Below are 25,382 nucleotides of genomic sequence, written 5' to 3' on the forward strand. Positions count from 1 at the left end.
AAATCACTAAGAGTTCAGAAAGCAGCTCTTCCTCTCCTTGTCCTACTCTGGGAGTCATCGCTGTAGCTTTTCTTGCTGGATCCTATCTTCTGCTTGCTTATCTCATTGTGCAGCTTCAGAAATGTCCAATCTCCTCCTGTAACCTCTGCCTTTGCGATTGTGCTCCAGGCTGCAGAGGTGGAGGCTGGCTGCAAGAGGAGGGTTAAGGCAATGCCTGGGTCTCCCTAGCATGGCATCGAACCAAAATGCTCCACCTGCCATCGGCAGCCGGGAAAGCCCGCTTGCTGTAACAGCCATTGGGCGCTTGGCCTGCAGCAAGAGCATAGTGCTTTCTCCACCTGGTGAGACCGAAAAGGACTGACCCTGCAGAAATGGTGAGACAAAGCTCATTAAAAAAGGACAGAAGTCATTTAAGATGCTAGGAAAAGCAGCCTGGTACTGCCCAGCCTCTCCCATGCTAAGCTTATGGCCGTGCAGAGCTGCCTCAAGCAGGGACCAGGTTCTCGCACCACAGCTGATTTGAAGCGGGCAGCAAAGAGAAAATCGATGTCAGATCAGACCAGTCAGCAACAAGACACGGACGAGGATCTGAGTATTAAACCATTTAATTCTCAAACCATTCACATGCATAATGTTCTTTTACACAGTGTTAAAAGAAAGAAGAAAATGCAATTTGTGTTGTTTTTTTTTTAATACAAACAGTATTTCAAGTATACACTTATAGAATTTTCAAAGATTCCTACCCAAGTTGCTAAGTTTTCATTCACATTGTTCTTAAAGCTGTCCAATGAGAGCGCTTTTTGCTAAACTGCTTTCAATGCAATTGTACAGTCCCCTCTACCTTGGTTTGATTTCCCCCTTCCCCAACTCTGGTTTTCTTACCACCTTTGCCTGTCCCCCCTCCAGCAGCACTGGCCCTCTCTGTAAGCGGTTGGGCACAGAGCCAGTGGCCCCTCCAAAGAGTTTCTATCTGCCAGCTCCCACTGGAAGAGGAAAAGGAAAGCGATGGTGGAGGACCAACTTGTAAAATCATTTAAGAACAGTCTGATATCCACAAGTTACATGCAGCAGGATCACTCTTCAACCTACTGCAGACTAGTGTGAACACTGACCTTTTTTTTTCTTCTTGAAATAAGGATTGCAACCAAAAATAAAATTAATTTAAAAAAAAAAAAAAGAGAGAGAATAATTAGTACAGCAGGAAATTTCTTAACTGTGAAAGTAAGTTTTGAGTGTTAGGACACCTGTCCTAAAAAGTCTGATTTATAGGTCAACAGTTGAAGGTGACAGCACAATTTTTCTTACAAATGGTTACTCTGCAAACCAGCTCAGAGCAGAACCAATGTGGGACAGGCAAACTTGGATTTAAAAAAAAAAAAAAAAAAAAAAAAAAGCTGAACTGACTAGGGCTCCATATCCATGTTACGGAAGAAAACCCACAACCCCAGCAACAACTTTGTTGTGGCTTTGCTCGTTCAAGTTAGCTCAGCCCTGTGCAGGTCGATGGGCCATCTGCTGTGTTGTAACTGGGTGTAACTTCTGACCTATTATGAACGGGGTTTAAATATTCTTTACAGGCAAAGGTGGGTTTTCATTGACCGATTACAAAAGTATTCTAACAGGCTGATGCATGCCAGTCCTGTTAGTGCTACAGCACGGCTGAGCTGCAACCAGGTTTGCGGTTGCGGTGGAAACTCCTGTCTGTAGTGTGGGCAGGGGCAGTGCCAGGCCAGGAGGGCTGCGGGAGCGGGAGGTAGAGCTGCGGTAGTTTTTGGGCTGCCGATGGCAGCCCAGGGTCTGGCAACGTCGCTCCCTCCTGGGCTCTGGCTGACAAGAAGCCACCTACCTGTACAGCTGTGTCAAAAGCCAGCAACAGCCATACTCATGTTAGGATTTAAAGTGCATTTCTTCAGCAAAGGGTTTTTCTTTTTTTTTTTCTTTTTTTTTTTTCTTTTTTTTTTTTTTTTTTTTTTTTTTTTTTTTTTTTTTTTAAAAGGAACCTATTTAAAGTGCTGTTCTAGTTTGGAAAGGGACTCTGTTTAGAAAAAAAATGGCACCTTTTGACATGAGAGATCTGCTCTCTGTTTTTGTATATATATATAAATTTGCAGAGTCAGATCTGCTGACTAATGAACAACATATAAAAGCGTTTTGTATTTTATTTTATTGCTTTTTTTTTTTTTTTTTTTTTTTTTTTTTTTTACTGCTGCCTGCTCCCTTGGAGGCAGGAGGGAGATGTATTCTCCTCTTACCTTCCACACCATTAACTAATTTCCCAGTGCAGGAAGCTGAGCCCGCAGTCTCGGGCCCGTGGGACAGTTCGCTATTACACAGAATACGTGAAGTAACAAATCCACCCCGAACTGTCGCAGCCCCAGAGCGAACCTGCAAGGGTCACAGCAAGAAACTGGCGGCAAAGAGGGACGATGGACCCCAAAAGGCTTCCCCCTGTTCCTGCCAGATGCCATTTTCATAAGAGTCACTTTACAGAGCAGACCTGCGTTTCTGAAACAGAGGTAAGGAAAACAAATCTGGTTTAAGTGAAAGCTTTGCTGATAGAGTGTGTAGCGTGGTAACCTCAGCACTCCGAGAGAGAGAGGTAGTTACTGTCCTGTGAATCTTCTGCTGCTTAACGCAACTCAATTTCTGGAGTGATTGCTCAAAAAAAAAAAAAAAAAAAAGGAAAAAAAAAAAGGAAAAAATCCTGTGCTCTCTATTAAAAGTTATCCCAGTTAAATCTTTCTGTTGAAGACATACTTGACTATTCCCTCTAAGAAGCTTTTATATTTTAGAAATTGATTGTCAGTTTAGTTCATTATGAAATCAAATTTGATTAGCAAATTGCTATATAAAGCCACTTACATTGTTAAGCTCTTGTTACAATACTCTTCCACTGCTCTGCAAGGAAGTGCTCAATCATCAGTGTCCCTGTTTGGGGGTTATTGTTCAGCTGAACAGGGTACTCGGTCACATCTTGTCTGCTACAGCGTCACTGCATGACAGCGTAGGACAGCATTACATGCTCTGAGCAGTTTTAATGGAAATGTTAAAAAGAGCTACTGGTGTCATATTCACAGTGTTTTACAGGAAAGATGGGGGTGATGCTGGGGAAAGGAGGGGACATAGCTCATGGGAGCTTCAGCTAGTGTTTAAGGTAGCAGACGCTTAGGGGAAAACCGCCTCCGTTCCCTTCCCTTTTCAAACAAAAGCAGTACTTTGAATAGCTTGCTTTCATTTCTGTGAACTGACCTCTGATACAGTCTTCTCTCGTCCTTTGCTAACCCTCCCTGTAAGCATGGGGCACAAGGTGAGGAATATGTTACCGCAAGAACATATGGCTGCGTATTATTCTCTTCATAACTCAGCTTTTAAAAGAGCTTATTCAGAAAAGTCCCTGTTTTGCCACCAAGAAGGATCACTCTTGCACTCCTTGGCCTGTCCTAACTGTCAGCAATTTTACATACACAAACACAAAAGAAACATGCATTATTTGAATGACAACACTCCGCTTTCACTTCAAAATACTTTTCCCAGTCACTTTGCCCTGTGACAACATAGCCCTGGAAGCTGTCACACATCAGCTTTCTGCCCAGGCAAGCACTTCAGAGGAGCCAAAAGGAATTAGTTTTAAGCAAAGGGTATGACAAAATTCTGCTCTTCATCCCAAATTCACCCGCAATCCCGATGGGCTGCTTCCCCCAACAGCATAACCCTGGCTTAGGAAACCCTCTAACATGTGAGAGAAGTACCTGCGCACCACCTACAATATCATTCCCTGCATCTCCATCAGAGATCCAGTTTGCCCTCAGCCTGTAAACACACGCAGCGATGACGGCCTGTGCGAACAAACATCCCTGTGTTTTTATGGAGCAAACTTAGGACTAATTCACCTTGACTCTGGCACGGGTGCAGCCTACTGAAAGCACCCCGTGGGCAGGGGACAGCTGCAGGGGTGACGAGGCTTCACACCTCTTGCCAAAATCAAAGCTGTCATCAGGCGAATTGCGCTGTCTGTCTTTTGTTAGTGTAACCCACAGCTGCCAGCCTCCATGACAGAATAACACCTTCCTCCTCCCCACCGGCCCTCGCCTCTTTAAGCCAAGAGTTCTGTTCAGTCACCAATTGACATGCAATGAAATATTAAATAAAAGCTTCACAGTAATCCATAGAGTTTCCTTAGATGTGTAAACTCTAAGAAAATAACATCACAGGAGCACAAACTCCTCTATCAAACCAATGCCCTAGCCACATAGATGAACGAACGGACCCCAGACAAACCTCTCGGTCTCAAGAAACAGCTTTTAAACTTGACCAAATGGGGAACCAGTGAAGTAACATCATCAGATTAAAACTCATTTCCAAGAAGTTTCTCAGCCATAGTTTTGTGATTCCTCCCCTTCGCTCCAGACTGAGTAATTTCAATGGTATTCTCCTTTTATGCTGCTACTTTCTGTATTTTACAACCAGCAGTAAAACTAACCAATCTAGCTTCATTTTTCATTTCTAATTAGTTTCACAGCTTCATAGCCAATGGTATTGGGTCTAACTGCAAAGACAACGGGAAGGATTAAATAAATAAGCTTCACTGCAATATAAAAAATAATGAAGACATTTAACTGTAGATCTGAGAGGGAAGAGATTAAGTACATTGATAAAACCCAAGTAAAACTGGAGGCTTAACATAGCTGACAGTTTGCAAAAAATCAATGCACTGATTTTTTTTTTTTAAGTACTGCTGTAGATAGCTGCAGTAAAATAATAAATCAGAATGTCAGATTAAAAAAGGAACTTACACAGCAGTATTTAAAAGATACCTGAATACATTTCAAAAGCTTAACTGATATGAACTAGGAAGCTCATTAAAGCTGCCCATTTTTACATGATAATACTAAAATAAAGGTAACAAAAATACAGCTTGGCATAGTCTAATGGAAACAGGAACCTGGAGGTTGCGCTCACGCATGGGGAGCAGCTGGACTTCTCCATAGACCGTGGCAGACAAGATGCTATTTCATGGATGATTCATTGATAAATGAAAAAAATCGTAACTGGAAACACACCGGTAGGATAAAACTCTCTATCCCTTGTTTTGTATTATGCAGTGCAGCATGTGGTGGGGCAGTATTTTATACTCCAGGGGAGCGACAGGGAGGGTGGGAAGGGTGGGCCTTTGGGTCCCAGCCCTGCCTCCCCCCTCAAAGCAGGGCTAACTTCCAGCAGGTTGCTCAGGGTCTTGCCTGGACAAGTTTGGCGTATCTCTCAGGATGGAGATTTTAGTGTCTCTCTAGACAACCTCTTTGAATACTGTTTGGCTATACTCGCAGTGAAAAAATGTCTTGTAATACCTAACCTGAATTTCTCTTGTATAAACTTCTGCCTACCGCTGCTGCTCCTTCCACTGTGTGCCTCTGAGAAGGGTTTGGCTCCGTCTTCTCTGCACCCTCCCCTTGGCTGCTGAGTTGCAAATAGAAGAAATGACATAGGTAAAGGAGAGAGTACTGAAACAAAAGCAAACTTCAGTCTTCAACACCTTAAATACACGCTAGAAAACCTAACATTCAGAAAATGGCACTTTGAAATCTGTCTGGTACTACCCATTTCCAGCCTTCGCTTGCCCCCCTTCAGTTCCTTCCAAGGGCTTTTCTGAAATCCACGCAGCAAATTTGCCTCTGCCATGGACTGACTCATTTTCCTGTTACTGTTCACAGCTCTAGGATGGAAAACACTGGTGATGCTCAGCTCTAATGTTACAGGACAGGGTATAGGCGTCTTTGCACACCTGCCTCCCAAGACAGCAGGGTTTCCTGCATGCTCCTAAGACATGCAGGTTCTAAAACTGGCATTTCCCTGCCCATAGCATCTACAATGTGCTAGACACACATGCACGCTTCTTCCTAACGATGCTTTGCTGTCGTTTCACCTGTTCTACCCAATACCTCCTGTTGGTTTCCAGTGCCAACAGCCCCAGCCAGTGCTGAAAACAGACTAGCCCTCTTCATATTTTGGATGTCTCCCTCCTCCCTGTTAAGCCAACCTCCTTTCCTCGCTATTTCTGTTTGCACTTTGCAGATCCCTTCCCTGCTACAGCAACTAGCTCAGGCTCGGAAGAACCAGATGGCGTGTTGCTAGCTAGCTAAAGAAACTCTGGCTAATGTGGGCAAACTATCTGCATGGTGGAAGTGCTGCTGTTTTCAATAGCTTTGTGGGCTGAATCCTTTACAGCGCTCAGCAGCACACAGGGAAAGGGCCTCTTCCCCTTTACAGACTGCAACGAGTCTGTGGTTGTAGGGAGATACTGGGGAAATAAAATCAGCTTTGTAAGAGGTGTGATGTGAATCACATGCTAGATCATGTAAGCAGGTCACTGTCACCAGATTAGAATTAACGCTTTTTTTTTTTTTTTACAGAATAATTCTTTTTGTTAATTATTCTGCTGCTGGAATATAACCAGTATTGTAACTGATTTCCCAGCAAGAATTACCGCAGACCCCCACATGCAGTTTTTTTCCAGCAGATGTGACAGATTCCCTCTAGCAAAGAAGAAGACCACCTACCTGAGTCACCTCCCTTGGTGATAAGCAACAGGTCTGGAGCTCTCTGTCCCTAGGACTAAAAGGCCTGGGCTCTGTCTGGGGCACAAATCCCACATTACTCTCCCTCCCTTCCTGTGGGGAATGCCCTCTTACACTACTCACCGGCTCATCAGAAAGCTCTGAGTTTGCCAGTCAATGTATAAAGACAAACACGCATGACACACTAAATAGGTAATTGTGCTGATAGCAGAGTATGCTACCCTGCAAGCTTGATGGGCACAGCTAAGACCACTTTTTGGGAACACTGCACCATCCTACTAGTCTCAACAGATGCCCATTTACCTGGGTTATCTCTGGCACAGGGCACCTGGCACCCCCTGATGTAACACACACACCCCCAGCCACCTAACATGATGCTGTACAACTCTCCCTCCGTCCCATTGATGGCATTGACATACCTGGTGCGGTTCTCGGTGGAGACCTGGAATGAGAACACGGGGTTCAAATGCTACCACTTTTCCTTGCCCAGGTTTCTGAAATGGCCCATCTCACCCTGCAAAAACAAGGATCTGAATACATGTTAACAGCCAAAACGCCCAGGCCTGCTCCACCACCCTGCCAAAAGCAGGTTTAACTCCTCATTCGCAAAAGCCTTTGACAAGTCCAACTACTTTTTGGTTCTGAAGGCACACAGTTCCCCTCCCAAGATTCCCCCGCAGGCTCCCGATGCACCACTTCAGTGCTGATTGTGTTCCTGATGCTGAAGGCAGCAGAGTCTGCTGTTTGCTACCAAAGCAGGAAGCTGAAGCGCTTGCACAATGGGAAGCCACAAGGAAAATACCCAAAGAAAATCCAACCTGCACCTCTAATCTGGCAGACCCCAGCAAGCAGGCACTGGTGCCCAGTGACTCGATCCATGCTGCAACAGAGACCAGCTCTCTGCAAAGACCCTTCCTCATCCCTCCCAACTTCAATGGCAGCATAAAAACCATGTTACAAACATCACCTCCTACAGCCACAGGTTTTAAACCTCCTGTGATCTGCAAAGTCCTACAAAGTCCTACTCACAGGTGTTATAGAAATTGTTCTTAAATCACAAACTGATGCCAGATGAGAATTTAACTAAACGGAACATAAAAATAATTGGGGAGGGAGCTAAGATTTTTCAACATTTCCATGAAAAGAATTAAAAGTTTAAAACAAAAAGCAGCATGTTTGGTCCATGTCCCAAAGCCATCAGAATGATTATAGGGAAAGACAGCCAGCAGCATGGATTCACAACCCCTTCACCCAAAGTCTCCGGCTTACATATCGTCACCTACCCACTAAACACTGAGAAGTCACTGGATGCAGCATACTGACACTAGTGCTACTTAATAATCAACTTGGGAAATTTTCAGTGGAAAGGGCTACCTTTTAAAAAAAAAAACAAACCAAAACCATATACATGTTATTGAAAGTTATTTGAACAAAAAATATGACAGAAATTCCACATAGAGAGCACTGTCTCAATCAAATAACTCTTTTCTGCCCAATTAGCAGCCAGTGCTTGGTCTAAGGTACCTCTCTTCTCCCGAGCCTTCTTTCCCTTTTTCTTTTGCCTGGTTTATCAGAGCAACTGCTATTTGACACAGCAGCCAGACGGGATCTCCTGACGGGATTCTCCTGACAGCTGCCCTGAGAAGCACCTTCGCACTGAGGTTGCTTACAGGATGCCTCAATCAAAAGGAATTTGATGCGATGGATGATGTTCCTATGCACTGGTACAGCATGCGGCACAGAAGGGGTCTTGTACTCAACCTGCAGTACCTGGTGACTACAATTAGAAATAGATTGTCTTACAATCTTTTTATATTTGCCAGATCTAGTAGCTAAAAATTGTACTGCATGTGGTTGGCAGAGTGCAAGTATGCACTAATCCTGCTGGGGAGTATTAAATGAACTTACTCGATCCACAAAGGTAGGTGGACCATCACCCTGCTTAAAAAGAGACTCTAGTGTGCGGGCTGAGCAGAAGAGCAAGAGGAAGCAGAGCCGCTGTCAACCCTGTGGGAGATTGTTAGAGGTGAATTTGTTCTTAGTGTTTGCAAATTCCTTGGAAAGGCAATTACTCCCCAGCACAGAAGAATCAGCAAGGTTTTATCTTTGAACCCATTTTTTTCTTCCCATTGGTGACAGCAGAACATGCACCTCCACAGAAGTTAATAAAATAAACGCCAACCACCTCTAGACTTCAGTAAATAGCAACGGCTGGTTTTCTAAAACCATAAATTAGACACTAAATACATCAGCAGCTGTTTTTGTGGCTTCCTCTCTCTAGCTCCCAGTTGTGCCAGACTACAGTCTGATTTGCTGTCTTCTCCTTTTTTATTTCTAGGCTTGCCAGAACATACTTGTTTTCCTACAAAACTGTTAAGTACCATGAAAAATACTGCAATTTCCAAGCCTTCAGAAGACCCTGAACCCCATCTCATGAGTTGCTTTAATCACTCTGACAGCACAGATGAACCAAAGCCCAGGAGCACCTGGTTCGGTGGCTGCTGTACTCCCACCTCAACAAACGCTTCTCAGCTCCAACCCTTATTAGATACCACAGCAAGAAACAGCAAGCCAAAGGGGATGCAGGCAGAAGCAGTGCCAGCACTGAAACAGCCTGTCCCATCTTTTCTACATGCGTTTACAAAAATTCATCCAAACCCTGCATTTGTAAGGAAGGGGTCAGGCAGAGGACCATATGGATTCGCTTTAGATTCCGCAAACCCGCACCTAAATTCCTGCCTCATTTTCCCTTGCAGGGGATTTCCTTGAGGCATTCTGGTAGGCAAGTCCTCATGCTTCCTTAAAGCATCCCAATTCAAGAGGCAGGGCAGAAGCCCCAGGTTTTGTGACCAGCAGGGACAGCAGGGTGGCAGACTCCAAAGTGATTCTGCTGGAAAAGTCCAGCAGCAGAAACACTGCCGAGTCACACTTTTAATGCACTCATTCAAACCATCAACTGACCAGCTCCCTGCGGGGTCGTTTGACAAGGTGGTACTGAGATGCCCAGAGCTGAACCCAGCACACCTCAATGCAGAACTGTGAACAGAAGTCACCAAAAGCAGACGGCGCTACCTGACATCGCCCTCTTAGCTTTAACCACACGCCTCATCTCCATCAGACGCCCCGTGGTACTGCTTTTGTAGCAACTCCTCCAATACCAAGTTATACTGGATGAGAAAAAAACAACCAGCAGTGTTTTAAAATGGTAACCCACACTGCCTCCCCACCACCAAACTTTACCCAGCAAGTCTTAAATCCTTCCAAGGCTGCAAATCTCTAGGATTCAGCAGCACAAGTTCTTAAGTCTTATTCGTATCCATGTTTTTGTCAGCAAAGATCTTTCAGAGCTCCCATCTAAAAAGGTTCCTCCTATTTCCGAGACACATCATTTCACAAGCTGTAATACTTTGGTTTACAACTGGATTAAAATATAAATTAAATAAGAATAATGCTAAATGAGTTTATATTGAAACACTTTATATATGTATACATATATATGTATATACAGGTATGTGTGTGTGCACTCCCTAATGACAGCTAGAGGAAGCAAAAGTCATTCTGCAAAGGCTTCTACTCTTCCAACTAGCGTGGTCAACTCATCCATTGCAACAATTCCCTGTGCATAAAAGCTAATGAAGCACTGGAAGGTGGCGCTGGTGAACAGCTGGATCACCCAGACGTTCAGGAACAGAAAGACAATAAATTATAAGAAGCAGTAGTAACTTGTTCACAGTTGGGATGAGGATAATGTTACAGGAAACCTGAATTTTCTATAGTCCCAGGAATAAAAAGTCAATGGTCACTGAAGATTACAGTTGGATATATTGTAATTAATCTTAAAAGCAAAGATCGCATCTGACACAAAGAAACGGTAGAAACCACATGAAATTTCTCCCAGCAGAATAAAGTCTGGTGCCATCAGATTCAGCGGGAAGATTTCCAATACCTCCACCAGCACCAGAATTCAGCCTGGTGATGCTTCGATCACTGCCTCCATCCTAGCGATGGACATTTTCACAAGTAGGAAGATTCTTTGAAGCCAACTCAATCCTATGTCCAAAAGAAAATGCTCCCAGTCCTTCCTTGATTCTACTTCTCTTCTATCATCCCAAACATCACATTCAATCTCTCCTAGTCCCAGCCTCTGTGTTTTCCTATGTTTTGCAAAAGAAAGCCTTTCAGCAATAATATCAAGGCAGATGGAAATATTTTAGAGATGGTAGGACTCTTCAGATAATTTTATAACCCACTTGAGTGGGTTCCAGATTAGGAATAACCTAAGTTTCTAGTAAGACTAACTGCAGCAAAACTTTGGTCTGCTGCATTTTATTTAAAAACAAAAAAACCCCAACAAATCTACTCTATTCCATAATGTTCTGGTAGACATTAGTTTCAAGCAGCAGCCAGTAGTGTTTGCATAGTTCTAGCTTTTATTTGGTTACAAATATATATATATATATATATATATAAATGTACATACATATATATGTATGTATTTTATATTAAAATATCCTTTGAATGACAATGATTAAAATAAAGATACTTAGCTCCTCTTTAGGACCTTCCACTGAAGACATCAAAGCTCTGTGCATGGATCTCACTTCATGACAGGAGTAATGCTCATCTCTCAGAATATCGTTATCGCCAGATGAGGCTACGGTGGTGGTCAGCAGCAGCTCCATCGAAAGACCCCAGACTTTCTGACTGCAGCCCTGACTATGGGCTCAGCTCCCAGGGGAAACTTGGAGCCCAAACCTTGACAAAAATTAGAAGTTTCCTGAGTTACAGCTCCTTGACTTCTCCCATCCCCAAAATATTTCTGGTAGAGCAAGAACAGCATTTGGTGTCACTCATTTGCAGAAACACTTGGCTGCTGGTATGGCTAAATTGGCAGGCATGTCATGGATCAAAGAGAAGAATTTTATAAAGTTTAAATAATTAAGTTTAAGGGTTGCTAATTTTTGTTGGTTTTAAAGATGCATGATTCCATCCACCTCACAAGCTACCTTCCACCCAAATAAAGTGCACCTTTTCAGCTGTCTTTCTATTTATACCTTGGGTTCTGCAGGAGAGATGAAGTCAGCAGCAAATAAAAGCTACAACTCTGCTCTTGCAAATGCATCGTTAGGGTTGAATCACCCAAAGGCGGCAGAAGAACTCTGCTTGAAGACTGGACTGCTTAGCATCATTTATTGAACTGGGCATCACGCTTTTAAGTGAAATTAATACGGCGTAGAGGCGTGGGACGGCCCGCCCTGGAAAACAAAGTCATCTAGCTGTCACAAAACAAGAGCAGGACAAGCAGGGAGATCTGTCCTGTCCATTTATTTCAGCCCTGACCTCACAGAGGGCTGAAATCCTGGCTCTGTGCCCTCCCCACCAAGCCTGCCCCACTACACTTTTCAGCAAGATCGCAGCTTGTTCCAAATGCAGTTCCAGCTCTGAAGAGCTGTCAGATGGGAACAGTCACCACTGACCTCGGCTGGATTTAAAACAGCAGCAGAGACACAAAGCGCTTTCTATTCTTCCTGCCCTTCAGCCACGCAAACTTCTGAAAGTTAAATTATACAGATCACAGCTTGAAAATATTGTAGAGAAGATGCAGGTAAGTCAAAGGACTGAACCTGATGGCCGGACAATGCTGGGAGGACAAGTGAGGGATTGCCCATCTGCATCGGCTGCTCTGACTCCTACCAGGCTGATATCCCTGGACCTTACTAAGTGGCTCTAAGTGTGTTCTCAGCCTCCTGTTATAAATTCACATTTCATAAAGCCTCCTCATTCATCCCTCTCTATCTAGCTGCTGGAAATAAGCACGGTTTGCTTTCACATACTCCCATTGCAAGAGAGCAAAAAGACCTTCTGCTTTTTCCCTCTCCCAGCTTCACATCAGTCATCCTCCCAAGAGGAAGAGGTTTAGCTTTTCACCAAAGCAGCAGCACAGTATTAACACAATTCTTGTTATTTTCACAGCTATTCACAGGGAACCTGGCAGCAGCAGGGAACAGCCACAGCAACCGTCATGTCACTCTGCTGTGACTTGGCACCGGGGCTTTCTGCAGGCTCAAGGAGATAACTGCAACACTTCACATTTGGAAGGTTTCTCTGCCGCAGCAAAGAACGAAGAAATGTGTTCCCCCTCCGGGAAAGAAAACCGCAGAAACAGTATGTTCCCCCTGTTGCCTGAGGCAAGCAAACAAATGGGTTAGTAAGCCCCAACTCTGAAGCAGACAGAAATGTTACGTACAGAGGTATTAAAATACGACAGAGTTCTCTTCACATCCTCCTTAAATCACAGTTGAAATCACAGTTTTGGCAGAGGGGGAAAAAGCTGCAGCTAGACATGGAAATGCAAAGCTGTGCCTCAACCCATCACAGAAGCATTCGCACTTGGAAAGTTGGCATCTGATTCTCCACAGCTTTGGTGCAACCGTAAAGAGCTACACGGTTTGCCAATGGAGAGGCAATGAAAGATGGTATCATTCTGTTATGGAAAGCAGCTCCAAGTAGCTATACCACTGCCAGAAAATTCACATGAGGTTCTTCCATACCATATATGACCTCCAACCCCTTTTTTCTCGAACCTTGGCCTTATCTGCACTGAAGAAGTCAACCACTGAAAGAAAAGTTTAATAAATGATTCCTTCTGAACTGGTTCCATCTTCTAGTGCGGATAGGCCTAAACTGCTTTCAGCGCTGTCCGAGAAAACATTAGAGACACCATGATTCCCACACATACATACACATATACATCCACTAAATGTACAGAAATAATATTAAAATGATTCCCACTACCATACCTTATACTGACTCTAGCTACAAGCTATAAACTTCACCTCAGCGAGGCCCGGGCAAGAATATTGGCTCTTTTGCATGCAATCAGAAATGATCGTTTATACAGTGGCAACCTCTGCACCAAAAAAAAAAAGAGGAAAAAATAAAAACCTTTCACAAGCTTTGTTTTCAGACTAGCCCAGTATGATATGAAGGACCAATTTCATGGTTTTCACCAGGCCAATTGAAAGTAGTGAATCAGCAAAACAGGACGCGCTGCTGGCATCCTGGACTGTTAGAATGCTCCTCCGTTCACAGTATCGATACAGTAAAACAAAAACCTGCTCAACAAACTCACAGCTATGCCATATGAATAAAGGCATTCACCATTTTATGTCAGCCCTTCATCACTATGCTTTGATGGATCGGTTGCCATCTGTTTCAGAAAAATGTTGCTTGTATAGCAGTTACTGCACCTTCACCCTTCTCTTCACAGCAAGCTTAGCAGGGAAACTTTCCCACTATATTTATATATAATATATGTATATAAATAATTTTATGTTTTTATAGTTTGGTAGTATTCTTTTAAAAGTTCTATTTTAAAACACTTAAAAATCTTTTAAGCAACTAAAAGTAACTTTTGATGCTCTCTAGTGTGAACAGGATAGGATTTCAAAGTTTTTAACTTTCTTCTTTTTGATTTTTGGTAACTTCAAAAGCTATGACTAAAGCAGCATACTCTGCACATCTCCTCTCCTCCGCACCTCGATTGCAACGAAACCTACCTTAGCCACCCTCTTATCTCTCATCTTCTGCGACTGCTCTCTGGAAACCTTACTGTTTCAGTACAATCCTGTTTGACCTTCGACAGGAAACCCAGTGGGGCTGGTCCCTCGGGTGGCCGCTTAGAAAATCATTCACTGTGTGACGATGCACTTGACAGGAGAGGAGGAAGAAGGGACAGAAGGAAACCGAAGGTGAAATATCAGTTTTCCTGTTTGAAATGGTCAATGAAATTGTACTTTGCAGGTGCCCGACTCAGAACACCTGCAAAGGTTCCTCTCTTAGGAGCACATCCTCATTACATGGGATCCTGGCTCCAAGCCCTTCCCTTCCCCCTCCCCAGAAAAACATTAGAGCCACATCTGCTTTTTGAGAGACATGGGAGGAACAGTAAGACCCCTCACTTATAAAAGAGAAAAATATATAAAGCAAGGCAAGTATACATCACCCTTCTCCAAATTCTTCCCTTTAAAGGGGCAGGAAAATGATCCTGAGTCCCAATTTGCAGGTGTGGAAAGCGAGACTTGGAGATGTTTCCATGTGCCCAAAATTGTGCAGTCAGACTGTGGAGCAGGCTTCATTTTCACTCGGTAAGTCTCCTGCCTGCCAAGCCCACACTCCAACTGCTCACCTGCCTTGCTTTGCCAGAGCAAGATGAAGTGTATTCCTTTTTCAATGTCTCATTGTTCCTCCCATCACCTTAAGGATCAGAACTTCATCCTTCCGTATTGTACATGTTACACATCCTCAAGAGAACTCCTTCGACCAAATGTCCTCTCCCAAACCCAATCTGCGCAACCTGTCGTTCATTTTCCCCCTCCATCATGAACAACTCGGCATCAGAACCAGAGAAAACTCTTAAAGTATTGCATATTTTTTAAAAGACTTCTTCAAAAGATGTCAAGATATTTGCACTTATCTACCTGTCCCATGCTTTTCCGTTTATGAAACACGTAAGCACGTGCAAACACCTACAATACACAATGCAGGCATGTCTCTCCGGCTTTGCTTAACTTGCTCTAAACATCAGAGCTGCTTAGAATACAAAAGGTTAAGTCCATGCAAGGGGACAGAGTTGTGATTGCTCTAGGAACCATTCACTTTTAAGTTTCCTGAACCGTTATGAGGAAATAAAGTAGGGTTTTCTTTTTGCATTTCATTGATAGAAAAGTTATCAAACTAGTTTGTAGAAACATGTTTAAAAGCAACCACCCACGATTGCTCAGCTGGGACAATAGTATTTCAGTATACCATATTGCTGAAAAAGATCAAGTGCGTGTCAAGGGGGGAGTAGGGGTGAAGGACGACTTTGGTAGCCAGCCTCTAACTCCACAATTCAGCCAGTCCAGAAAAACTCTTCCTAACGCTCAGCAACACCTGAAGCACAGCAGCGCACCAGTCAGGATGTCAGAGTGCTCTGAACTCTCCAGATCAGCAACAGCAAAGGACAACCTCCTCCGAAAGACCCCTCCAACCCTTCTCCCAATGCATCAGAGTCTAAATTTCAGCTGCTAAATTTCACTTTCAGTAGCCGAAGCGCTTCAAATTTTGCTGACCTCTAGAATACCGCTTTATAGCCGTGCCCGCTTTTAACAAGGGGCGTTGAGGCTGCACGCCTAGAACGGGCAAGCCAAAAGCCCTAAAATAATAGTTTCAGTAAAAAGGTAAAAAGAGACACACCAAAAATAAGACAGGGATAAATACACTTGGGCAAGGCAGGTTCCACCAGGACAGTCTTTGTTTTCTTTAACGTGGCAACTACCTGGGGAATGGAGGAAGGCAACGGCACCTTGCCCCTGCTCTCCTCTTGAGCTGGACCAGCAGATATGACAAGGAGCAGCCCCGCAGGCTAAGCTCACTGGGTCTGCATGGCTGACGGCTGGTACTGCCAGCGGGACCTAGCTGCTGGGCCAAAACGCTGTCGAGAAATACAAATGACTGCTCGTCCCAGATCACTACGGAACATTAAAAAAATTTAAAATCCTGTTGATCCCTGAATAAGAAGTTGATTGACACAGTTGTTTTGTTTTTCTCCAAGAGGAGGAGGAACAAGGGAGAAAAACTTTTAACACTCTACGTGTGTGTGTGTGGGGGGTGAGAGAAAGAGAGAGAGAGAAAGATTTTTCTATTTTGGCAACATCTTGGGAGCTTCTTTCTGTCCAGTGGTGGCATTGCACTAATTACAGTACCAGCCTGCCAGGTTGGTGCTGACTCTTTAGAGCCAAAAATGGGAAGATGGTCCTTTCTCCCCAGACTCTGCAGCCGTGTTTCAATCTGGCCCAGTCGTGGACACAGATCCCTGTGCTGTCTCCCCCACAGCAACAGCCTCCTCCTGTGGAGGAGATTCTTCCTCTGCCTGCCCCCGAGACGTGACGGTGGTCTCAGGGGAGATACTGTGAGGCCCCTCCAGAGGCATACAGCCAGGGTGGTTCTTGCGAAAGTGCTGGTTGAGGATGGCCTGGAAAGGGAAGCTTTTACCACAGACGTGGCAATGAAAGGGCTTGTTGCCTGTGTGCTTGCGGATGTGATACTCCAGCTGATCCTTGCGGGTGTACTTTTTCCCACACATGCGGCAGACAAAAGGTGTGATGCCCATGTGGAGACGCATGTGCCGGTCCAGGCTGCCTTTCTGGTTGAAGGATTTGGCGCAGTAAATACAAGTGAGCCGTGGGTTGTACCGGAACCAGCGCTCTGAAACCTCCTGCTCCCGGAGATACTCCACATAACCGCTCACTCCAAGCATGGCTGATTCCTCCCCCTTTAAAGGAAACAACAGAGATTTAAACAATAAGCAGCCTAAGACAAATCACAGGAAAGAAGATCAGGCCCCAGTCCAGCCAGTAAAGCACTGAAGCATGTGCCAAACCTCGAAATCAGCAGCACTAATGTCTCCAACCTCAAGCGCACATTTAAGTGCTTAACTAGAGCCTTGGGGCTGAAGACAAATGAGCAATCAATTAGAAACCTCTGCTGTGGCAGCCCCTTCTGCCAAGTCATTCACTAGATCTGGGGAAAAGAAGACAGCCCTTGTCAGGAGGGCGCTTAGCCACCGATTGAGTTGTGGATCAAACATGTCAATACATGTTACTTTTTTAAAACACTTGGGCCAGTGTGATTAAAATACTGTATACTGCATTCTGTTTAACTTACTAATGGTTAAAAAAAGAAGCCAACTGATGAGCTTGCAGTAAAACAAAGGTGGAATAAACTACAAATCATATCTGAAACTCTTCAGGTGTCACTTTACATGGGCATTTATTCAGCTGTCATTCAGGATTCATTTTATAATGAATCATGTTTGCCTAAATGGCTGTGTAACCCATCCCAGCCCCGCAGCGTTGTAGGGGAGGATCTGCAGCACAGAGAGCTAGCACGCCTGGCCCAAGTCACAGAGCAAGGACTAGCTGGCTCCTCATTATTTTCTGAAGCCAGAAAGACAAACAGCCAAGGGTAACCCTGAAGCGCAAGCCTGGGCTCTAGGACAGCCGCTTCTGGCTATCATATTCAGAATGAGCACAAACAGACAGTCTCCTGAATGCCTCCATGCTGGAGGATGCAGTATTTGTACTTCCAAGTCTTACACTGTTTCCCAATGATGCCAAACGCAGACAAGCAACTAGCGTAACAGCAGGAGGGCCTCTCTTCCGGGAACCAGGGCTGTGCACGCGCAAGCAGCAGTGTAACTGTGCCAGATGATGTTAAGTCCAGCTGTACGAGCACTGGTAAGCTCCTCAGGACTAAAGGAAATGCACAAAGCTATGGTACTTTCTTTCCACTCTACCACTGCCACCGGGCAGAGATCATGGGCAGCCTATTTTTAGTATTGATATGGCAATACTAGAAGAGTGGAAGGTGATGATACTTCTCCGTGTACTTGTAAGCCTATGGTTTTACATTTGAGGCTATCTCACGATGGAGAAATAATAGCAGCTTTTCTGTACATAGAGCTAAAATTGCTTTGTATGTCGCATTTGGCCTAGAGGGTTAGTTTGACCTGAAATTTTCTAGATGTTTTCTGAGGACACAAAACAAAGCTTCAGCAAAACAGGAACAAAAAGGTATCTTTTGTTTTACAGAAGTGTGTTACAAAGTCAGCAGACAGCAATCACGATCTCTTTCCCCTTGCTTCACTTGGTCTTACTGAAGGGCAAAGCAGCCTGGTAACTCCTCACCTGCCTCCAGCAAAGTAATTTGATTACAAACCAACACATTACTTTATCTGCCAGGCACACAAGAGTCGTTCTACACAGTATTGGGTGATATACTTGCACTACAGTGGCACTGCGATACCGACTGTATGCAACAAAAAAATTAGATCAAAATTATTAGGCACAGGTATTACCACTGCGTCCCACCTTGCTGCACCCTATTGCCCATTGCCCTCCTGCATCTCTGCGTATCTCTCCCTCCTACCCCAAAATTGTTCCCATACCCCAAGAAAGCAGAGAATTCAGAGCTACTTTACATTGCAAATTCTGCTATGCAACACAGTCCCTTGGGTATGAGATGGAGACCTCTGTACAAATCCACAGTCCTCTGACACTCCACCCTAAAGATTTACTGGTGTAGGGCCTGGAGTGCTTTTTGGAATGGTTTTAGTACTAGCATGGAAAGGTTCAGCTATTGTCACCCCTCAGTCTTCCACAGAAGGCAACTAACACCTCCTCCCTCAGCTCAGGCATTTGCTGCCAGTGTTTCAGGGCAGATCCGACTGGAGGCAAATGGGCTTTCTCCTCAGGAGTTGGTGGCCTGCCCAGAATGAGAGTTGATATTTATGCCCTCAGACAACGAGAGAACCTCCTCATATCTGGCCAGGTATCTGGCCGAAATCCCAAACAACAGCCAAAATCAGTTTTAAATCAGATATTGACGGCATACGTTCTCAGTGTGAGCAACTAAACCCTTTGCAACAGTAAAAGGTCCTTGTTTCACAAACAGTATTGCTTGCAATTATTAAATATTATATACTTCATCACAACACAGTCCCCCTCACCTTCAATACCAACATTTACTTGCAAACTTCTTGATCTGCCTACCTGGGAACTGGGCTGCTTGGGCTCATCCATCCGCCCGGGAGACTCGCTTTTTGATCTGTACCGCTCAGTCACAGCAACCATGCTGCCAGAAGGGCTAAATCTGTGGGGTGGGGGAAGAGTGTAAATGGAGTTTTTAATGGGCATCAGGTCACTAAGGTGTTTAGAACAACAGGTGAGCAATAGAGGCACCTGTAGAGCATCTCTTCATCCTCACCAGCTAACACACAGGAGGCGGAACAGTGCAAGTATTAAGGAAAAACCAAGTCATACTGGTCTGTGGTTTCAGTCTTAACATCTGAAAAATAAAACTGAGTCATTTGGCTTCCAGTTCAGCAACACAGAGCTTTTTGGATGCTATCGCTAGTAACCCGATATGGGCCCAGTGACTCAGGAACTGTACAAGAGGAGGAAAAAAAACATTTCTCTAAGGGCACCTCTCATTCACGGCCCTCGCCCTCCTCCCCTTTTCAAGTGTGAAACAAAGGTGATGTGATGGACTCCAGGTGGGAAACAGTGGATATGGAGTGCAGTGCAAAAAGAGATGCTCGAGGCTAGCTCATCTGTGAAAAAGAGTTAAGGAACTAGGAAAGGATCGCTCTCCCAAGGGCCAGTTCAAGGTCACTCCCACTGATTGATTTATTAAGCGACAAGTGACAGAATATCCACTGCTTCCAGGTAGCTGTTCCCTCATGGGATCAGAGGGATTGAGCTAGAAGAGAAGAGAGGCAGATGTGAAGGGAAGCGCCACAAATAGAAATGCCCCAGACACAACAGATCTGCCCTTTATCAGATCCATTTTTTGGCCTGAGCTAAGGGCGAGAAAACAAACGCTGGAGTGGAGGGGAAGCAGATGGATGGAGAATCAAAATACAGCAGATTTCACCACTTATTTTCAATAAAGACTTTCTGCTCTTCCATATCAATCAAAGCAACAGCAGAGGCCAATGGGCTCCCCACTTCAACTGCTTCAGAAGATGTAAACCCACAACCCACTGCTGTCCTGGACCACCAGGAAGAAAATTGCCTCTTGACCTACAGCTGGTGACTGGCTTGTTTCTCACACAGAACCACCCCCATATTTTCAGGCCAGAAGGCATCACTGCAATGACATTTTGCATAACACATCCTGTATGTGACCTCGTTAATTCCGAGGCTGAGCCCGGTATCTACTGAGGCTGAACTGAACACCCTCTTGAGACAAAAATCCCACCTCAGTTGAAACACCGAGAGGTAGAGATTCCAACCTATGCACCTCTAAGTGGTAATAATTTATTTCCCAAGCTAGCCTGTACCTGGAGATCCTGGTCTGATCGCTACCCAGCCAAAATGCTGTAACCCAAACCGGATACACTTCCTAACACCAGGAAGAAAATTCCTTCCGCGCTTATGCTTGAGATGGCCGCAGGAGATAGAAGGGGGAAACGTTCCAAAGCGACCAACCCAGCCAAGTGAAAATCTTGCACAATCTCCTCTTACAGCCAAGGTCAGTAGTTAAGTTAAAAGAAAACTCACCTGTCAATCTCACTGCTGGTTGGCCTGACCACTTTGGCGCCAGAGGACCCTAACGCGTAAGCCTCTTGGCCCATCGATCCGTGGCCCGTGGTGTCGATCACCATAGCAGTGACCTCCTCAGCGCTGCTCCCATCTTCTCCTGACGGCTGATGCTCTGCCCCGAGCCATTCCTCCAGGTTCTCCGTTTTAATGCGTACTCCTCCCAGCACCCGAACATCGTCGTCATTCCGTCCCCCACGGTCTCCCATTCCCGTCTCAACGTACCACTGTCCCGCTCTGTTAATCCGTAGTATGGGCTCCCTGCTTTCCACGTCCGAACTCTGCTCAATTATCTGGGGGCTGGTGGACTCCTCAGGTGGGCTGAGCTCCCGAATATCCAGCACTGTGCTAACCTGACCCAGGCGACTCCCCTTTGGGGTGTTGTGACGCGGGCTTAGAGAACGATTTAGATTTGGCGTCACCCGGTGGGACTCCGGTGGTCTCTCCTGATGCTTTGTCCTGGTCTGGCTCAATTCTGCTTCCACCTCTGCCACGTTAATTTTGAAATGAATTCCCTCGAGAATCTGCGTGCATTTGTCTATGATGTGCTGCATCTGCAAGAAACTGGCAGCCGTTAGGTAACTGATGATGTCAGCCAGCTGCAGACATATCCTACCAGTGTAACAAAAGGAAAGGAGCTGCTCAAAAACAGAAGGGTTCTTGATGACAGAAATGGAAACAGTGCTCATTTCGTTCAAGGACATGTGGTCACGGAAGTAGGGCGAGCTGGCAGCCAGCACCACCTTGTGAGCGCGGAAAGCTTGCCCCTGGACGTTGACCACGATGTCACACAGGCGACCCTGCATGCGTAACTGATTCAGGTGGCTCAGGACAGAGTTACTGAAGTCAGGAATCTCCAGCTGAATATTCCCACTCTTCTCCATGGCTGTCCCAGTTGCAGGTGCACAACCCTACTGGAAAGGGGGGAAAAAATAGCATCGTTAACAGAGCTAGTCTATCATTTGCATTTAAAATGGTTTTCACCTACTTTCATGCAGTTTGAAATACTGGGATTTTTAGAGAACTCTCTCACCCTTTAATTTACAAGTGCCTCGCAGCAGTTCTCTGATCTTTATGTGCCATATACCACCTTTCACAAGAGTTATGTTAAACCAGTCCCCGATAGATCCCCATTCCCTGTGGCTTAAGTGCTCGAAACAGTTCGTTCTGTCGGCCTCAATAAAAGCACATTTGCATTGTAAAAAGAACATTAAAAATGGTTCAGGTACTAAAAATAGGCAACTGATGGCATAATGGATTAAAATACTTAGCACTTGTACCTTCTAAGCACTTTGAAAAGGGAAAGCAATATTGTTATCCCTCCTTTGTGGAACAGGAATCAGGAAGGAGACACCGGGGCCTAAATCCTCCTGACAGACTCTTCAAAAGCTGACCCGCACACATTTGACCTCAAGGCATCTTAAGTACGTTGTTAAACCCAACATATTCATCATATGTGGCGTTTCTGACACATGGCAGAAAATATCTAACAGGATGGCAAAAGAAAAAGAACAGAATACAGTTCTAAACACCAACTTATCAGACCATCCACTGGGCACAAGTGACTCTCTGGCAAAAGAAGCTGGTGTTTGTGTAGATTGAGATACTGCACACAGCAAAAGACAACTTATGAACAATGGGGATTAACAAACTAGCTCTCCTAGTTTCCCTTTCCATAATTCATTTTTCTATAATCATCACATTTCATTTTGGCAAAGTTTGAAGAGGAGCCCTGACCATATATGGTAAAAATTTAGAATGATCCAAAATTAGACATAAACTCACCCAAAAAGAAAAAAAAAAGGAAAGTAAGTAAGTTTATTAAAGACCACTTGTGGCATGAAGAGCTTCCAAGCTGGATGGCATCTGAAGTGTCAATTAAGCAGAGTGCTGCAGATATCAAAACAATTTCAGGCAGGCCGGGAATACTGATGCTCATAGTGCCTACTCCGAGAAATCTCAGAATCAAAGGGACTAGCACACAGGAAAGTGTGCCTTTGAAGGGCTTTTTTTTTTTTAATTTATGAATGCTGCAGGACAGTGCATGTTCGTGTGCCCAAGCAGACTGTGTGCAAACTTGGCAAAATATGCTACTAAACCTGAAGCCACAGGACAGCCTGTCAATCTTGTGAAGTCGTGCAAAGAGATTACTAAATGGCCGGATGGCTGCGTGTCTCTGGGGTAGGTGAGATCAGGGGCGCACAGGACTTCACAAGGTGCAGCTTAACAGTGCCTCGTCTGAAGGCTTCTTCTCCCCTTCCCCTATCTTTAGAAGAAAGCAATAAAACCCACAAAAATCAAGGAACTATAGGGCACAGGTCTCTGTCAACACAACGTTAAGACCAGAACTTCAAATGCACAGAACAAGGTGAAATAGAAAATCCGATGTCTTACCTGTAATGTTACAAGTCACATGCAAAGGGGAGGAAATGGGGGTGGTATCTTGCTGTTTTCCTTTTTTCTTCTGATGTAGTAAGAAGGTCTGAAAGCTTTTTGCCCCCTTCCCCTTTAGAAGGAAAAAACAAAAGAAAGAAAAAATGTAGCACGGAGGAATTGGGTTCTCCCAAGCACAATCGAAAACATCAGCTTCGTCATTCTCTGTTTTGCTGGAGGGTACAGCAGCAGGATTAGCTAACCATTACGTGACGTCCCATCCCAAACCACAGAGAAACACCGAATCTTATCAGGTTGATCTTTCCCCACTGTCTGCTCAGTGTTTGTGTTGTACCGATGGTCATTAAAATAAAAAATGGAAGGGCAAATAACCTGAATAGGTCATTTCCTCTCTTAAGAGGCTGGGATCTCTGGCAGTAACCCTGCAGCATTTAAACACGGCAGGGTTTTCCTCAAATGAGCTGTCTCCCTTATAAGATTAGGAATGCTCACACAGCCGAAATCACATCCAGCATGTGCAAATGTTTACAGGACTGGGGAACCTGTAATCTCATCATCTTCCCAGACCACCAGTTTCTAATGCGATAGACCCCAAAGCATTCTCTTAAGAAAGGCAACCAAAGGCAAGGCAGGCGGGCATCCTTTGCGAGATGAAACGCCCCTGTGGAGGCAGCCAGCGCCCGGGTAGGCTCGCTCAGGGAGGCGAAGCTGGGGCAGAGGCTGACCGTTTGTTTCTCAGGGGGTCAGCTCGGGACGTACAGAAAGAGAAGGGAAAAAATAATAATCAGATCTTAATTGCTGAGCGTGGCTGTGTATGGCCCCAGTCAGAAGTCAGCTGCTCCCAGGGGAGTCCAAAAAACTATTTGCAAGCTCCTGCTCCAAAGGCAGGGAAAAATCCGTCTGCTGCTGATGGCAGGAGAAAAGGGCCCACGTAGCTTTGCTTACCTCGGTATCGAGGAAGCGGCATTTTACGGTATGCTTTGGGGACAACCTCAGTCAGAGGCCAGCGAGGGTGAAGCTATTTTCTTGGTTCAAACTACCCTCATCAGAAGAGGATTTCTGTCCTCCCGGGTAAGGGGTTTATCATGAGCTCATGCACCTCAGCCCACAGCGCAATGACATCTCCGTTTTTGCCCTTCCTGGTGCCGGACTGCAAGTTCACCATCCCAGCCTTTACCTGCAGGCTGAGCGGGATCTCCCGCTGAGCCGTGCTCTTCATGGAGAACATACGGAGACACTTATCTATTTTTAATACAATTTAAAGTGTCGCCAGCTGGGACTTGGACTTAGTTATCTCAGAAAATGCCTTTCACCCTGCGAGGCAAGCACAACTACCGAGACCAGGAGAAACTCTCGATCCATTAGGCCCTCGTAAAAAGCTGGGACGGACCATCGCCAGCAGACGATGCTCCCGCTGAATATATCCTTTGTCAGAAAACTGTCCGGCTGGGGAGCTGGATAGAGAAGGTGGAACTGAAAAGCCTCGGCTTTCCGGCCTGAGAGATTTAACCGCGACCGGTCACTTCGACTACTTTCAAATCACGATGGGACCTTAACGAAGATAAAACCAACGGTAATTCCAAACTGAGCAGAGAGACGCTGCCTTTCTCCCCCCTCCCCGCCTCAGCTCAAAGACCAAACCTAAGGCTGCGCGGTTCGTTCCCACCTAAATCGCTTCCAAGCCGTAACTCCCAGGCCTGCGCCTGCCCATTACGCTTCATTTTTAGCCCTGACAGCTGCGGAAAGGCGCCTCAAGACCCCAGCCCGGGGGGGGCCGGGGGGGAGGTGCCCGGGGAAGGCGGGCCCAAACCCGGCCGCCCCTCACCCCGGGGGGTAAATGAACCCCCGGCCGGGGGCGGATCGCGGGGCCTCCGGGAAGGGACGGGGGGTGGCGGGGGGTGAGGGGAGCGGGCCCGGCGGCCCCCGCCCGCGGCCCTGAGGGGAGGAGGAGGGGTCGGCGGCGGGGCGCGGCCGCGCTCCCCGGCGCCGGCTCCCCCCTCCACCCGCGGGCGTGACGGCGCCTCACGGGCGGGGCCTCCCCCCGCCCCACCCCGCCCCGCCCCGCCCCGCCCTGCCCCGCCCTGCCCGGCTCGCCGGGCCCGCGCCGCGCCGGTACCTACCTGGCGGGGGTGGGAAGGGCCCGCAGCACCGTCCCGGAAGCGAAACCCCCCGAGCGGGCCGCACCCCGGAAGAAAATTCCACCGCCCGTGAGGCCGCGGCGCGCATCGCTCCCCCGCCCGCCGCCGCGACACGCCCCACCCCCTCCCCACGC

The 25,382-nt window shown here is 45.9% G+C and overlaps 1 protein-coding gene across 4 annotated transcripts; it reads right to left on the minus strand.

Moving 5' to 3' along the window:
• Positions 1-589: 589 nt before the first annotated feature.
• ZBTB37 (zinc finger and BTB domain containing 37) lies at positions 590-25,336 on the minus strand. Of its 4 annotated transcripts, none has more exons than XM_030033089.2 (5): positions 25,231-25,336; positions 23,111-23,222; positions 20,678-21,627; positions 19,166-19,265; positions 590-16,887 (listed from the first exon to the last, which is right to left on the minus strand). In XM_030033089.2, the coding sequence occupies exons 3-5, from the start codon at positions 21,598-21,600 to the stop codon at positions 16,399-16,401; spliced, it is 1,512 nt and encodes a 503-aa protein (XP_029888949.1). In that variant the 5' UTR covers positions 21,601-21,627; positions 23,111-23,222; positions 25,231-25,336; the 3' UTR covers positions 590-16,398. The 4 variants fall into 4 exon arrangements, with proteins under 4 accessions (XP_029888949.1, XP_029888946.1, XP_040983643.1 ...); XM_030033086.2 differs by having other exon boundaries at positions 20,678-21,630; XM_041127709.1 differs by lacking the exons at positions 23,111-23,222; positions 25,231-25,336 and adding an exon at positions 21,997-22,141 and having other exon boundaries at positions 20,678-21,630.
• Positions 25,337-25,382: the final 46 nt, after the last annotated feature.

Source organism: Aquila chrysaetos, chromosome 12, assembly GCF_900496995.4.
Source record: "Aquila chrysaetos chrysaetos chromosome 12, bAquChr1.4, whole genome shotgun sequence".
Taxonomy (NCBI): domain Eukaryota; kingdom Metazoa; phylum Chordata; class Aves; order Accipitriformes; family Accipitridae; genus Aquila; species Aquila chrysaetos.

What these genes read in the sequence shown, in the direction of transcription:
- ZBTB37 (XM_030033089.2), bottom strand. Translation starts at nt 21,600, where the DNA reads ATGGAGAAGAGTGGGAATATTCAGCTGGAGATTCCTGACTTCAGTAAC. An exon ending in ACCAGCAGTGAGATTGACAG is followed by an intron (nt 19,266 to 20,677) that starts GTGAGTTTTCTT and finishes CCCACCCCACAG; the next exon opens with ATTTAGCCCTTCTGGCAGCA. An exon ending in CCAAGCAGCCCAGTTCCCAG is followed by an intron (nt 16,888 to 19,165) that starts GTAGGCAGATCA and finishes TTTCCTTTAAAG; the next exon opens with GGGGAGGAATCAGCCATGCT.